General features: G+C 40.1%; 1 protein-coding gene across 2 annotated transcripts in view; it reads left to right on the top strand.

Annotated features, from left to right (window-relative positions):
- The window catches only part of fstl1b (follistatin-like 1b), an 86,127-nt gene extending 69,724 nt beyond the window's left edge, over positions 1-16,403 (top strand). For both annotated transcript variants that reach the window (XM_057335617.1, XM_057335616.1), the window contains exons 9-11: positions 13,859-13,969; positions 14,084-14,172; positions 14,544-16,403. In XM_057335617.1, the coding sequence (XP_057191600.1) occupies positions 13,859-13,969; positions 14,084-14,172; positions 14,544-14,585 (242 nt within the window). In that variant the 3' untranslated portion in view covers positions 14,586-16,403. The remainder of the gene's footprint in view (positions 1-13,858; positions 13,970-14,083; positions 14,173-14,543) is intronic.
- The last annotated feature ends 978 nt before the right edge of the window (positions 16,404-17,381 follow it).

Here is a 17,381-nt window from a genome sequence, read left to right on the forward strand (position 1 = left end):
CATGAGACGCTGAAAGGTAGCCGGGGCGCCGAATAAGCCGAACGGAAGTGTGACAAATTGGTGTAAACCGAACGGCGTGGTAAAGGCTGTTTTTTCTTTGGATAAGGGAGACAAGGGGATCTGCCAATATCCTTTCGTTAAATCCAATGTTGAATAAAAACGAGCTGCACCTAGCCGATCAAGTAATTCATCAATTCGTGGCATTGGATATGCGTCGAATTTCGACACAGCATTCACCTTCCTATAGTCCACGCAGAATCGCACTGAGCCGTCGGTTTTAGGAACTAAGACTATCGGGCTCGCCCAATCACTGCTGGACTCTTCTATTACTCCCATGTCCAGCATAGCTTCTAATTCCTTCTGAACCACAATTTTCTTATGTTCAGGTAACCTATATGGTCGACTGCGCACTACCGCACCCGGTCCGGTCTCAATGTGGTGCTCTATGAGATTGGTGCTGCCGGGCAGGGGTGAGAACACATCTGCAAATTCTGCTTGCAACTTGGCAACATCAGTGATCTGGGAGGACGAGAGATGATCCCCCTGGGGCCAGAGCTAGTGATTGCACTTTGGTGTTCGCTTTTGGTCCGAGATCATCTACCCTACTCACTGTCGTCGCCAGCATCACTGTGTTTGCCTCACTCCATTTATTTAGAAGGTTGAGGTGGTAAACCTGATGTGCCCCGCTCCTGTCCGACCGAACTACCTCATAATTGAGATCCCCAATTCGCCGTGTGACCTCGAAGGATCTTGCCACTTGGCGAGTAACTTAGAACTGGACGTTGGGAGTAACACAAGTACTTTCTCTCCCGGTGCAAATTTACATAGTCTGGCACCCCTGTTATACTGTCGGCTTTGTCTGTCTTGTGCCTGTAACAAATTCTCCATTGAGAGCCGTGCCCAGTGTATGGAGTTTTGTTCTCAGATCCATGACATACTGAATTTGTTTTTTTGCTCGCAGAAGGTCCGTCCTCCCAAGCTTCTCTTAGGACGTCTAAAACCCTGCGGGGCTGACGGCCATAGAGAAGTTTGAAGGGGGAAAACCCTGTGGAGGCTTGGGGAACCTCGCGGACCGCGAATAACAGAGGTTCCAGCCAATTATCCCAATTTTTAGCGTCCTCGTGAACGAACTTCCGGATCATTGTTTTTAACGTACGATTAAAACGTTCGACCAGCCCATCTGTTTGTGGGTGGTAGACGCTGGTACGAATCGTCTTAATCCCCAATAATCCGTACAGTTCGCGGAGGGTCCGTGACATGAACGCCGTGCCTTGGTCCGTGAGAACCTCCTTTGGGATTCCCACGCGAGAAATTAAACGAAACAGGGCGTCCGCAACACTTTTAGCAGAAATATTGTGTAGCGCCACCGCCTCCGGGTATCGGGTTGCGTAGTCCACGATGACTAACGCAAATCGATGCCCTCGTGCAGATCGCTCTAACGGCCGATCAGATCCATACCAATTCGCTCGAAGGGGACCTGCATGAGGGGGAGTGGGCACAATAGTGCTTTTGGGGTGGCCGGTGGGTTTACCAACTGACATTCAGGACAAGACGCGCACCACATGTGCACGTTCTCATGAATGCCCGGCCAAAAAGAACGGGTCGTTAGGCGATTTAAAGTTGCAGTTTGCCCCAAGTGTCCGCCATCGGATTACAATGAGCCGCCTGGAAAAGCATTTCCCAACGGCTCTTTGGAATAACTAACTGTGTTTTATCCTCTTTGAACTGAGTGTCTTGGGTCACTCGATACAACCGGTCTTTAATAATTGCAAAGTACAGATAGGACAGCGGTTGTGCAGGGTGGAGGGTTTGGCCGTCGATCGTACGGACCTGATCAAACGCGTGTTTGAGCGAGTCATCCTGAGTCATCCTGAAAATTCATTTTCTCCACAACGCTCCGTTCCTCTGAATCAGATGTCAGAGGTCCCGGCTCACCCTCTCCTACCTGCACAACCGCGCCCCTCCGCTGCCGTTGGTTCTGCCAAGAGACATCCGCACATAAGTGCCCCAATAATACCGAAAAGCAACCTAGCGGCAGGAAGCAGACCAAGGGATTGGCGAGGAGAGGGCGGAGGTATAGGAGAGGCACCGGGGCCAGTACCATACTGGCTAGCGGGTCTCCCCGGCGTTCTCACGGCTCCTCCCGATCCCATCCCCGGCGACATCCGGGTCCTCGGGGCTGGCCGCGGAAAAAAACTCCCCCGGGTCCTAGGGAAAGGGATAGGTTTAGATGGTGAGGGAGTGGAAATAGAGGGTAGAGAGAGAGATGGTAGGGGTATGCCGACCCCTGGGCACGCCACCAACTGGTCCTCCGCCAGCTGGATGGCCTGGGCCAGCGACGTCGGTCGGTGACACTGGACCCATTGGGCGGTCTCCTTAGGTAACCGCCCCACAAACTGCTCCAGTGTCACTTTATCCACGATGGCGTTGACTTCGCTACCGTTGGCCATCAGCCATCTGCGGCAAGCGTCCCGGAGCTGGTGAGCAAAAGAGAAGGGATGGCCGTCCTCCCCAAGCCCTAGTGAGCGGAATCGCTGCTGGTGCTGCTCCGGGCTCAGGCCAACCCGTTCCAGGATCGCCTTCTTGAGGTCCGCGTACTGGAGAAGGTTCTGGACTGGTAGCTGTTATGCCGCCATCTGGGCTTCCCCGGTCAGCAGGGGACTCAGCCTCGCTGACCAGATGTCCGGCTGCCACCCAGAGAGCTCCGCGGACCTCTCGAATAGTTCCAGGAACGTCTCCAGATCGTCCTGGGCTCCCATCTTATGCAGCGGGATCTGGACAGTGGGGGGTGCGGCTGATGGTCCTCCCGTATCTCTTCCCTGGCTCAACCAGCTCCGGAACACCTCGCGGTCTTCCTGTTGGGTCTTGACGAGAGTCTGGAACCGTCTCTCTTGGTCCTCTCTGAGACCCAACAGGGCCTGGTGGTGCTCCTGATGAAGACCAGCGAGGGAGTTGATCACGTCCGCAAACGGCGTGGCTGGCGTGGACTGCATGTCGGCGGTGGCTGGATCCTTCCTCCCGGGTTTTGGCACCAGTGTAACGAGATTCAGTAATTCCGGAAGAAAGGAGTCGGGGTCGGCGTGGCTGGGAAAACCGAGGTAGGAGTGTATTAAATAACAAATCTTTAATGGTGCTGTTGCACCTCAACAAAAATGACACTCAACACTTCTTCAGTAAGCACTTGCAATATTCCAGTCCTGGATGCAACGTCTCAACGGCTTTCTCTCACGGTTCCCAGCCGGTCTCTCTCATTCTCCTGTCTCCGGTTGACCGGCTTTTAACCGTCTCCTCGCCAATTACTACAATGAGAAGCAGGTGTTTTTAAAATGCGCTTGATCTGCTTACTCACCTTCTCCCGCCTCTCTCTCTCTGTGCAGACCGTGCTGAACCACGCCCCCCTTGCCACAGTCACCATGACAGTATAAAAGGGCATTTTAAGTCAATCAACAGCACTATTTCCTCTCTCAATCAGTAAAAAAAGTGGTTAAAAAATACCGCCATGTACCGGGAAACCGGTATAAATCTGGAAAACACCGTTATATACATTTTTGGTCATACCGCCCAGCACTAATTAGCACGTAACACCACCTTGCACCATAATAACGGGTAATAATAGATTATGACAGATTTTTTATGAGCCTGTCCATCAAAATGACTGACAATAAAAAAGACTAGCGCAACCTCTGCACCATTTCCTTTACAGTGGTTCAGCTGTGCTATTTCTTTACGTTTCTTTTTCAGTTACATTCACAGTTTAAAGCCAAGTTTTTTTATTTTTAGTATGTTGTTTAAAGGTTAATTAGTAATCATGTTAAATAATCGGGATCTCAATATTGGCCAAAATACGATTTTAGTCATAATCGAGCAGCCCTACTTTAAAGAACCATCTCTTTCTTACCTTTTTAATAATCTGAAGAACCTTTTTTCGCCACAAAGAACCTTTTGTGAAACAGAAAGGTTCTTCAGATGTAGTATGATAATATAATCGAAGTACAGTAACTTTAAACACTGCATTCTCTCTCCTGTGATCTTCGGGTGGTACTCTTGACAATTAACTAGCAACTATGAACTTTTTTCACAATTATTCCTCACAATAAAAATAATTAAACTATAAAACAGATATAAAATATTCTAGGGCTGCAACAACTAATCGATAAAATCGATAATAATCGATAATGAAATTAGTTGTCAAAGAATTTCATTATCGTTTAGTTGGTCTGTGACGTCACTTGCAAGCTGCGCAGTTATAAATCAAACGCATCTTCTTCCCTTTTAAAATTACCGTTTTAGATGTGTCTCTCCGTGCAGCATGAGCTGTGCAGTTTTAAATGTCAGACATGTCTCTCCGTGGATGCGTCTCTTCGTGCAGCGCAAGGTGCGCAGTTTTAAAGTCACACGTGTCTCTCCGTGCTGCGCGAGGTGTGCAGTTTTAAAGTCACACGTGTATCTCCGTGCAGCACGAGTGACGCAGTTTTAAAGTTTTAAAGTCACATGTGTCTCTCCGTGGATGCGTCTCTCCGTGCGGCACAAGTTGTGCTGTTTTAAAGTCAGACATGTCTCTCGGTGCATGCGTCTCTCCGTGCAGCGCGAGGTGTGCAGTTTTAAAGTCAGACGTGTTTTGCATGCATCTCTTCAAGCTGCGCAGTTTTAAAGTTTAAAGGGGAGAGGTGTTTTAAATGACAAAATTAAAGATTATATTAGTAAAACCCAATTTGTGGCGTTTGCACTTTGCAAAGTACATAATAGGCTAAATACCCTGATTTGGTGGTTTATTTAGTTCAGAGGTGGGTAACGAAGTACATTTACTTGAGTACTGTACTTAAGTACACTTTTTGAGTATTTGTACTTAAGTATTACTTTTTCTGTTTACTTTTTACTGTACTTCACTACATTTGAATGACAAATATCTCACTTTTCATGGCACAAAAAAATGATTTCCTTGGCCGACCCTCCCCTCGCTCCCACGTTTGGGAGAGACTATTGTCAGTTGCTTCTAATATGACACACCTGAATCAACTCACCAGGTGTGTTAATTATGGAGACATTCACAACATTTTGGGAGAAGGCTAATGAGTTCAGTTGTGTATACTTTTCCCATATCTGATTTACTTATTATAAGCAAAAGATGTAATTACATTTGATCCGAATTAATCGAAAAAATAATTGCCCAACTAATCGATTATCAAAATAATCGTTAGTTGCAGCCCTAAAATATTCTATAAAAATTATTTATTTCTGCATATGTTTATTTTGTTTTGAAACACTCTATAAACACTTATAATTCAAAGCTCATGTTTTGATTCTTCATGTATGTATATGCACTGTAAAAAAAAATTCTGCAAATTACTTGCAGCAGAGACGCCAGTAATTTACTGTAATTTTACGTTATTCATGCTGTGAAATTATGTTAAGGTATATTGCTGAAAAAATGAAATACAGTGCATCGCCGTTTTTCCATGTTTGACGGTTAAATACTGGCAGCAGAGATGCCAGTAATTTACTGTAATTTTACGTTATTCATGCTGTGAAAATATTTTACGGTATATTGCTGTAAAAACGACATACGGTACATAGCTGTTTTTTTACTTACTCTTTATTGCACAATATGGTCCTTTGGGCTACACATGTCTGCTTAAACTAAAATATAATATATAATAAAAATATATTAATAAAATTATATTTAAAAAATTATAAAATAAGCAACTGTTTCAGAAAAGACATAAATACATTTTTTTATTTAATAGCAGCAACACAAAAAAAAAGGATGACTCAAGTACCAAGCAACCAGGTCAAGTTTTTCACTATCAAAACAAACTAGAAAGTAAAGTTCGAGTACAAACTTTATGTTGGCTTGACAAAGCCTGTCCTGAAGAGTTTGAAATAGTTTGAAAGGTTTTATCGATTAAACTTATCATTAAACTTTGTTCTCATTGTTCTGATACAGAGATATACTGTAGGTCTGGCTAAACGGTTGCTAAGGTCATGGGTTTGGTTGCTATGGGCGTGGCTTTGCAGCTGGCAACTGATAATACTCCAAGCCATAAGTGAAACGAACCAACAATGCTCTAAAGCAGAGGTATTGGTCCTGCTAAACGGTTGCTAAGGTCATGTGTTTGGTTGCTATGGGCGTAGCCTGGTAGCTGGTAATTGATAATACTCCAAGCCATTAGTGAAACGAACCAAACCCCATTTCTCAAAGATGTTTTGATGCAGAGATATAGGTATTGAAAAACGGTTGCTAGGCTAGCCTGTTTGGTTGCTATGGGCGTGGCTTAGCATCTGCCAGTTGATGATGATCTAAGCTATGAGTGAAACGAACCAACCCCTGTGTCTCTACGATGTTCTGATGCAGAGATATAGGTATTGCTAAACAGTTGCTAGGCTAACCTGTTTGGTTGCTATGGGCGTGGCTTAGCATCTGTCAGTTGATGATACTCTAAACTATGAGTGAAACAAACCAACCCCTGTGTCTACTAAGTTCTGATGCAGGGATATAGGTATTGCAAAACGGTTGCTAGGCTATAGTGTTGTCAAAAATATCGATATTTCGATAAGTATTGATACTGAAGAATCTGAAACGGTTCCAATACCCACGTCCCACGTATCGATATCAGCTGCGCGTTCCCGCTCTCTTTCTCTTTTCCGACAGTGAGTTAACACACTGCAGGTGAACGCATAACAACAGAGCCCCGCCTCCTCTCACAGACTTGACTCGTTTGCGGCAGTTAAATAGTGTTAATGTTAGAAAAGATGGCCCGTCTCAGTAACACATCTGGCGTGGTGCACGCTCGTTACGCTTCCCGTGTTTACCATAGCGATCCATGTATGTGCGCTGATCAATAATTTTATCCACTCGTTTCATTCGCCCTGGTTATATGTTGTTTATGTTAGTACACAGTCCGCAAGAGTTCTCATGTTTAATGCACGCGTTTCTGTCTTTATGTGCGCTCATCAATGATTTCATCCACTCGTCTCTTTCGCTCCGGTTAAGTTGATGTTTGAAATGATGCTGGTGCGAGTAAAGTCTCCGCAACAGTTCTCGCGTGTGATATACGATTGCACTCCAGTGTTTACCATAGCGCTCAATGTATGTGCGCTGTTCAATGATTCATCCACTCGTCTCATTCGCTCCGGTTAAAAGTTGTTAATGTTAGAAAGATGCGGAGTCTCTGCAACAGTTCTTGCGTTTAAGTTTGCGTTTCTGTCTATATGTGCGCTGATCAATGATTACAGTATGGGCCTATGTGAATAAAAGCCAATTTAGCCAAATAAAAATGTAGGCTATTAACTAACATTAACGAACAATGAATGAGCAATACATTGAAGTATTTATTAATCTCTTTTAAATGTTAGTTAAAAAATACAACTATTTATGTAAGTTCCTCTGTTGAAAAATCCAGTATATGCTGGGTAAGGTATGTTTTGATTGATGCTGGTTTGATCTTAAACCAGCTAAGAACCATCTTAAATCAGCATATGACCATCTTAAACCAGCACATGAACAGTTTAAACCAGTACAAACCAGCATCAAAACATACCAAACCAGCATAGGCTGGTTTTTTCAACAGGGTCTGGTCCATTAATACTGACAAATACAACTTTGATTTTAAATAGTAAATGTATTCGTAAAATTAACATTAGATTAACAATTAATAAATAATGTAAAAATATATACCTCATTGTCTAGTCTTGTTCAATTTAACTTCAAATAAAATTTAAAAAGGCCTATATTGCTATTGCTTATTAGGGCCTTATTGCTATGGCAGTTTATTCCCCGTGGTATCGAAAATGGTATCGAATATCGATATTTTTTTAGGTATTGAATCGAAGTTAGAAATTCCAGTATCGTGACAACACTACTAGGCTAACATGTTTGGTTGCTATGGGTGTGGCTTAGCATCTGCCATTTGATGATACTCTAAGCTATGAGTGAAACAAACCAACCCCCATGTCTCTACGATGTTCTGATGCAGAGATATAGGTATTGCAAAACGGTTGCTAGGCTAACCTGTTTGGTTGCTATGGGCGTGGCTTAGCATCTGCCATTTGATGATACTCTAAGCTATGAGTGAAACGAACCAACCCCCATGTCTCTACGATGTTCTGATGCAGAGATATAGGTATTGCAAAACGGTTGATAGGCTAACCTGTTTGGTTGCTATGGGCGTGGCTTAGCATCTGCCATTTGATGATAATCTAAGCTATGAGTGAAACGAACCAACCCCCGTGTCTCTATGATGTTCTGATGCAGAGATATAGATATTGCTAAACGGTTGCTAGGCTAACCTGTTTGGTTGCTATGGGCGTGGCTTAGTAGAAACCAATTGATGATGCTTCAAGTCCCAAGTGAAACAAACCAACCCCCATGTCTCTACGATGTTCTGATGTAGAGTTATAGGTCTTGTTAAATGGTTGCTAAGTTAACATGTTTTGTTGCTATGGGCGTGGCTTCGTAGCTTAATGAAGTTTCAGGGATACTGATTGGTTGCCTGAGTCAAATGAGCCCACCCCCTTGTCTCTAAGACACTGTGTTGCAAAGATATCCATCTGGACTTTTTATAATGGCAGTCTATGGGAGCGGCTGCTAGGTTGCTGTAAATGGTTGCTATGGGCGTGGCTTCGTAGCTTAAGGAAGTTCCTGGGATACTGATTGGTTGCCTGAGTAAAATGAGCCCACCCCCTTGTCTCTAAGTGGTTGTACTGCGAAGTTATTCAACATGGAACAGTTATGGCGCCTTATATGGGCATGTTTCCTGTCCCATTATAAGTCAATGGGGAATTTTGGGGGGCTCTTACGCCCCAGGGGTGCAACTTACACCCCATTGTGAGGTAAGTTCTTACAGAGCCTGCCAGCTTCTTCAAACGTGGTAACCCTCAAGTTTCTACGACATCCTCACTTTGAGTTATGAGCCTTCAAAGTTTGTCGCAATGTTAAGTCAATGGGAAATTAGGTGGTTTTGAGAGTCCGGTTTTGGCAAACCAGAACCCGGATCAGTTAGAAAAGATATAGCATCTCAAGTCAGACTAGTTTGAAGGTTTGTGGAAAGTTTGGTGGATGTAGCTTGAAAGCTCTAGGAGGAGTAGCAGTCAGAAATTTGGGGGATCAGAAGAAGAATAACTAGATAGTAAAGTTCGAGTACAAACTTTATGTTGACTTGACAAAGCCTGTCCTGAACAGTTTGGAATAGTTTGAAAGGTTTTATCGTTAAACTTTTTCTAACATGATGGAAAAAATAATGTGACCTAGTGTGTTAAAACCGGGTTTAGTATGTTGTTAACATGATTAGCATGTTACTAGCATGATTATAACGACACCTGGGCGTGGCTTGGAATCTGCAATTGATAATACTCTAAGCTATGAGTGAAACGAACCAACCCCCGTGTCTCTATGATGTTCTGATGCAGAGATATACATATTGCTAATCGGTTGCTAGGCTAACATGTTTGGTTGCTATGGGCGTGGCTTGGTATCTGCATTTGATAATACTCTAACCTATGAGTGAAACGAACCAACCCCTGTGTCTCTATGATGTTCTGATGCAGAGATATACATATTGCTAATCGGTTGATAGGCTAACATGTTTGGTTGCTATGGGCGTGGCTTGGCATCTGCACTTGATAATACGCTAAGCTATGAGTGAAACAAACCAACCCCCGTGTCTCTATGATGTTCTGATGCAAAGATATAGGTGTAGCTAAATGGTTGCTACGCTAACCTGTTTTGTTTCTATGGGCGTGGCTTGGCATCTGCACTTGATAATACTCTAAGCTATGAGTGAAACGAACCAACCCCCGTGTCTCTATGATGTTCTGATGCAGAGATATAGGTTTTGCTAAACGGTTGCTAGGCTAACCTGTTTGGTTACTATGGGCGTGGCTTGGTATATGCCATTGATGATGCTCTAAGCTATGAGTGAAACGAACCAACTCCCGTGTCTCTACTATGTTCTTATGCAGAGATATAGGTTTTGCTAAACGGTTGCTAGGCTAACCTATTTGGTTGCTATGGGCGTGGCTTAGCATCTGCCAATTGATAATGCTCCAAGCCACAAGTAAAACGAACCAACCCCCATGTCTCTACAATGTTCTGATGCAGAGATATAGGTTTTGCTAAACGGTTGCTAGTCTAACCTGTTTGGTTGGCATTTGGCATGTTTCCTGTCCCATTATAAGTCAATGGGGAATTTTGGGGGGCTCCTACGCCCCAGGGGTGCAACTTACACCCCATTGTGAGGTAAGTTCTTACAGAGCCTGCCAGCTTCTTCAAACGTGGTAACCCGCAAGTTTCTACGACATCCTCGCTTTGAGTTATGAGCAGTCAAAGTTTGTCGCAATGTTAAGTCTATATTAAATTAGGTGGTTTTGAGAGTCCGGTTTTCGAAAACCAGAACCCGGATCAGTTAGAAAAGATATAGCATCTCAAGTCAGACCAGACCGAAGGTTTGTGGAAAGTTTGGTGGATGTAGCTTGAAAGCTCTAGGAGGAGTAGCAGTCAGAAATTTGGGGGATCAGAAGAATAATAATAAGCTTAGATACAAGATCAGTATGTTGGCTCTGTCAAGCCAACATAATAATTAAACTTAAATATAAAAACAATGGCAAGCGAACCAAATAATTGAAACTTACAAATAAAAACAATGGCAAGCAAAACAAATAATTTAAACTTACAAATAAAAACAATGGCAAGCAAAACTAATTATTTAAACTTACAAATAAAAACAATGGCAAGCAAAACAAATAGAAACTTAAAAATAAAAACAATTGTGTCAGTGAATCATTCAACCAACTTGTTCAAAACAGCTGATTCATTCAAGAACGCAGCAAGTGTCTTGATGAATGACTCACTGAATCATCATCTCGAGTCATTCAAAAGACGGATTCATTTAGGAGATAATCATATGAAGGTATTTCAGTAGCAAAACTTGAGAGCATGTAGATTTTAACTTGTGAACTTGTAAAGTAAGTATTTGTACCTGTAAACTAAAATGTACACTCACAGCCCCAATGTGAAAACTTGTAAAATAAAAAACTGAAGTTGAATGTTGAGATTTGCACTCCTGGACTAAACTCACAAATCTGTCTTCTGAAATTGAAGTTGCAGAAAAATAGTCACAAATGTGTAAACTGGCATTTACAAAATACATTGGCAGATACAAATGCATAGCACATAATTACACGTTTTCCTAGATTCAGATTTGAATTGCAACCACAAACAAGCATCTACAACCTCTTAAATCTGTCACTGCAGTTTCAAATCTTCCCGCCTTGACTTTTGCTACTACTTTCGCGATAAACCCGTTGCAAAACTAACTTGTGCACTTGATAGCTCAGAGGCGAGAGAAAGAACGGCATTTGATGACGTCATGTGGCTGAGCCACACCGGCCCCTAAAGGCAGGAAAAACCACAATGAAAGGAGTTTTTTAAATCACTAATACAGTATTTAATTAAAGATGAAACTCTAAATCAATCAATACATTTTCCTTAACAAAAATACTACTTACGGCCACTTTTTTACTATAAATTAACTTTTCTATTTTATTCTTTTTTCTATTTACTCCAGTATATCTTTGTTCTATGTTTGCCCTTTATTATATATTTATTGCTTTTCTACCCCATCTGCAAAATATATATTTTTATAGGTACATACTGTATGACAATAAAGATCTTGAATCTGATAAGGGTGATGTATAAATTAGCAATCTAATTAACAACCTAATGTAGCTGAAGCAAGTTCGCTGACGATAATGATCAAAATTAAAAACAGAAAATGTACAGTCAGCCTGTCATTGTGTAAGGCTCCTATATCAGAATGATCAGAATCAGTTCTTGTAAAACACTGAAGGGGTTTATTTGGCAATAACAACCGACTGGATGCATTATCCTGCGGCTAGTAATTATCACATGAGAAATAATTGTACACTAAATATTGATTAAATATGTTTAAGCTCATCTGTTAAAAATCCAAACCTTCCATGAGAAAAAAAACTTCCAGGTAAACCCACAACCCCAATACTGTATATGGTGGCATTGCACAGTCCTGCATACAATTTCCGTTCATTTTCAATGTCTTTACATATTGAAAATAACAAAAAAATATTAAAAAGTAGAAATAGCATAAAAGTGCAATAATGGTCAATAATACATTGCTCACTGAATTTAATTTACATTTATATTATACTACCAGGAACGTGTTTTTTTATATTAATATAATATTGGTAACATTATAACTAAAGCAATAATAATTCTCAAGGGTTAGGCTATAGAATCATAATGTTGAACTGTGTAAATGTACATTTTATATAGTATATCAATGAACATTATAGTATACATAACGGAAAATGTAGTCAGCCTGTAATGTATATTTTAAAACAAACCATAGTACACAACGGATTATCGATAGTACACAGAATGATATCATTAAAATACATTATGAAATGATATATATACAAGATAGTATAAGTCATGGAATAGTTATACATGATAATATACATAAGTGTGATGGTTTTGCTTTATTTGAAAACCGTTTTATTTAAACATTATTTAAACTATTTTTTGCTAGATCCTTTCATTGTGATTTTTCCCGCCAATAGGGGGCGGTGTGGCTCAGCCGCGTGACATCATCAAATGCCGTTCTTTCTCTCGCCTCTGAGCTTTCAAGTGCACAAGTTAGTTTTGCAACGAGTTTATCGTGAAAGTAGTAGCAAAAGTCAAGGCGGGAAGATTTGAAACTGCAGTGACAGATTTGAGAGGTTGTGGATGCCTATTTGTGGTTGCAATTCAAATCTGAATCTAGGAAAACGTGTAAATATGTGCTATGCATTTGTATCTGCCAATGTATTTTGTAAATGCCAGTTTACACATTTGTGACTATTTTTCTGCAACTTCAAATTCAGAAGACAGATTTGTGAGTTTTGTCCACTAGTGCAAATCTCAACATTCAACTTCAGTTTTCACATTGGGGCTGTGAGTGTACAATTTAGTTTACAGGTACAAATACTTACTTTACAAGTTCACAAATTAAAATCTACATGCTCTCAAGTTTTGCTACTGAAATACCTTCATATAATCACTTCAAAAATACAGATGAAAGCGTTCAAAAAACTCCACCTGGCCACAAGTACCTGACTGAACATGATTCGGGATGCTGAAGAATTGTGAACTTACTGAACTGACGAAACAATCACAAACTTTCACCAAACTAATTATCATGCTCCAGAAAAATACTGCATTGTGCTGTTATTTAACCTCTGATATTTTCCTTTGCTAAAAGGATATGCAAAAATATTCGAGTGACATTAACAAATGTAAAAAACAGGATTTGTGGTAACTTTCAAGATTTTGTATGATTTTTTTTCAAGTCCACAACACTGGAAACCCCAATTGAAGCAACATAAAATTGCATATTTTAACCATGCGAATTATAATTTAAACCTAAACAGTGTGATAGAATTTTTTTTAAATAAAAAACTGTATTTTGTTTTAAAAAAACTGTATTTTACTGTCAGAATTTGGCTGTTTCCATAATGACATGGAATTTCTGTTTCCATAATGACAAGCGCAGCAACTTAAGTTATGAGAGACAGGTTGCATTAATAATGTAACGTGGGTGTTGTACAAGTAAACAACACATGAATCTAAGCTTTCAATTTTCTTCAAGTACAGCACATTCAGAGCTTTTTATTTTCATTAATAATGTTAATGCGCATATGCAACATTAGTTACGACACAACAATACTACCGTTTCAAAAACAGATTGACATCGCGGGAACTTTGAAGCTTTAGCATTGCGATGCTACCGTAGCACCGGTACACCGTGCAACCCTAATGTGTAGATGTACTGATCTGTGAATGTTACAGAATGTGCTCTGGAGGACGACACCTTCGAAGATGGAGCTGAGACACAGGTGGACTGTAACCGTTGCGTCTGCGCATGTGGGAACTGGGTCTGCACTGCCATGACTTGTGATGGTGAGATCACCAAACTCATGTTTTATCATGTTTAAAATCAAACACTTCTGATGATATTTTAATTACTGATCATGTTATCATGAAATGATGAGATGACCTTGACATTCATCACAGAGAAAACCCCAGTTGTAGAGACAGATGAAGGTCATGAGATGACAGAGGAGGAGTGGACCCGCCGTGTTGCTGAACTCAACAAGCATCAGGTCAACTGACTGTTAAATCTAATAATATAACTATACAAACATTACAGAAAGGCAGCTCACTACTTTTTAGAACAGAGCCTTTTATTTTTAAAAGGGCTTTCTCAAACCAGCATACCGCTATTCTTGCTAATGGGTTTTTTAGTATATACCCTTTAATAAGGATAACACATGGGGGGGAGTGAGTTAGTTTGTAGCAATTTGTTTATATAGGGCTTTTAAACTGTGGTGCTCTTCCTTACAGGCTGTTAAATGTAAATTTAATATGTGCTTTTTGTTTTTGTAAGTGAAATACAATCTATCACTGTTAGTTTATTGCCCAGATCAAAAAATATGAAGAATGGTCTGACTTATAAACTGTTTCCTTCCTTTAGGAAACTGTTGAGAAGATGAAGACCAGCACAAAAGAGGTCTAAAACCACAAATAGACCAGGAGATGTGAAAGAAATTCCTCTCCTACCAATCACAATCAGGACACCTGAGATAATGTACTGTTATTGGAAGAATCGCACCATTTTCCACAAATAGGTTATTTCTTATATACATTTATTTGCTACCCTTATTGCATCTATTCTGTAGTTAAGGTGTTATGTGTTACGATTGTACTTTTGTATGTATTTCATTAGCTTTTCACAGTTTTGTATGTTTATTTGTATGTCTTCGAGTGCTGTACATTGTTAAACTTTGCAGAAGAGGCCCCAGCACTTTGTTTTGGGGGCCCTTATTTTAGTCAATTTTTGGTTTGTGTAATATTCTGTTTACCATTTATTTGTTTGTCTACAGTTAAATGTGGAAACATGTTATTTGTGATTGAGACAATGGCAATAGTAGAATCAGAAAGGGGAAGACTCTGAAGAGAATGAGAACCTGTGTCCGTCCATCAAACTGATTTGAGAACACAATGCAGGTTTTGTCAGAGCTTAAAAGCAAGATATAGGAGATGGTTTATATTAATGTAAGGCTGAAGAGAAAGTAGTTAAGGCTTTGTTATGCCTACTTTCTCTCCTCAGTCTCATCATGGCGAAGGCAGTCATAGTCTTGAGACCTTTCGTAAAGGTGCTAATGTTAGTATTTCTCTGTTTTGCTGCTTTGCCCTTTTGCTTTAGACGGTAGATGAAGCTTAGTAGGACATATAGTAAAACACTTGATAGACGAACAGCAAGGAGTGTTGAAATGTGGTTCAGCCAGTAATTTTGAAAGAGTGTCATTTCTGTGCAGCTAGCTTTACCAAACAAAATAGCAAAAGAATAATTGTATTGTAACAGGTTTTCCGAATGACAAAATCACCACGTTGTTACTTGACAAACGTACTCTTTGTGCTATGAGCGATGTTGCCGCAGGTCTTCTGTCAAAGTCCTTGTATTATAGTAGAACACGTCATACATAAAGTAGAACAATTTCACTTCGGCTAAGCTTGAGTTTATATTTATATTAATTGCTAGAAGCAGTTCATGTTGACTCTGATCAGTCCAACCATCAGATTCACAGCAGAACTATAACTGAGCTTAATCATGTTTTATCAATACAGCATTTTAACTCTTACACCGTGTCTACACCGGACGCAACAGGTGCGACATGACAACCTGCTTGTTCTTAATGGGTTTGTCGTGCCGCATCCAGTGTGGACAAAATTTTTAATTATAATGGATTCTAATGCATTTCTAATGTCTTTTGTCGTGTCGTGCCAGTTGCGTCCGGTGTAGACACGGTGATGGGACTGAGTCCAGACAGAATCTGAAACCAAAGTCTGATGTTGATGTTGTACGAAAATCTCCAGGTATGCCACTACTCTGGACCCAGCAACGACTTTATACCTGTTACGTGAAATACTTGTCAGAATAGGGATTAGATTTGCTATTGCCTCTGTAGTGTAGTTCTATTCTTTAAAGAACCGAGTGCGTATGAGTGTGAAAATACAATTTTTGTTTGCGTTCTCTTGTTTAATTTCCACTAAATTCCACTAACAGTATGGATCTTTGTGGTAAAGAGTGCCTTAAATATACAAACAGTGTGCCACTGATAAAGTGGCTTCTTCTGTAGGTATGAACCACCTAATATAGCACACAGTGCACATGAACTTTTCAGTATTATAGTAGACACCTAGCAATTGTCTTTTATATGTGTGTATGCCTCTGTTTTTACTCCTATGTACTTCTGTGATTATTATTGGACATGTACTGCGTGCTAATAATAATGTTTAAAGAAAATAAAAGGTACCCCCGTTTGATAAAGAATGCCTTTGACATCATTGGTGCAAATTTGAATGTGTTATGTATGAATAAAAGAAAACAGTGGCTGTGTTTTGCTTCTGTATCGTCATCCCATTCCCTTCGTGAATTTTGGTGGCAGCAATGCACCGATTAACAGTTAACTGCTTATAAAACCTCAACAGAAGAACATAAAAATTTCGACATACTGACATTACCCATGAAATCATAGCCAAACACTCAATTTACAAATTATTACAAGCTTACCATTTTGTGAATTGTGATGAGGACGGTGTCGCAATAACCGGTTTGGTCAATGACCATGACATTAAAAATTAGGATTATTGATAATGTGTTGGGACGCAATGGTTACAAACTCTCTCCCTCTGCCCCCCTGCACTGGTATTTTGAGAGAGAAAAAACGGTAACACTATATAATAAGGTGTTATTTGTTGACAATTAGTTCATGCATTTGCTAACATGAACTAACAATGAACAATACTTCTACAGCATTTATTATTAGATGAATTTATAGCATCAAAATAAGATTTTCATAAAATATCCTTTACATTACATGGGCCACTCTACAGAATTGGTGCAAAATCAGAGTTGGAATCATCTTGAAAAAAGTGTTTTTCACAGATTTTATTTATGTATGCAAATTGTATAATATCAAAGGTACACATTTATAGCAATTGTGCAGTTAATTTTCATATTGTAATATATTTCAGAAATTTTTGGAAAAATCTTCGTCTCCCCAAATTTTGTCACTACCGAAACACAATAATATATAATTTAAGAAGAAGGATTATATTTACATATTAAGATTTTCTTTGAATCTACTTTTTAAATATATTTTTGCTATTTAAAAAAAACTCAATGTTTCCTTCTGTAGGTATGAACCACCTAATATAGCACACAGTGCACATGAACTTTTCAGTATTATAGTAGACACCTAGCAATTGTCTTTTATATGTGTGTATGCCTCTGTTTTTACTCATATGT

The sequence above is a fragment of the Triplophysa rosa genome, linkage group LG6 (assembly GCF_024868665.1).
Source record: "Triplophysa rosa linkage group LG6, Trosa_1v2, whole genome shotgun sequence".
NCBI lineage: Eukaryota > Metazoa > Chordata > Actinopteri > Cypriniformes > Nemacheilidae > Triplophysa > Triplophysa rosa.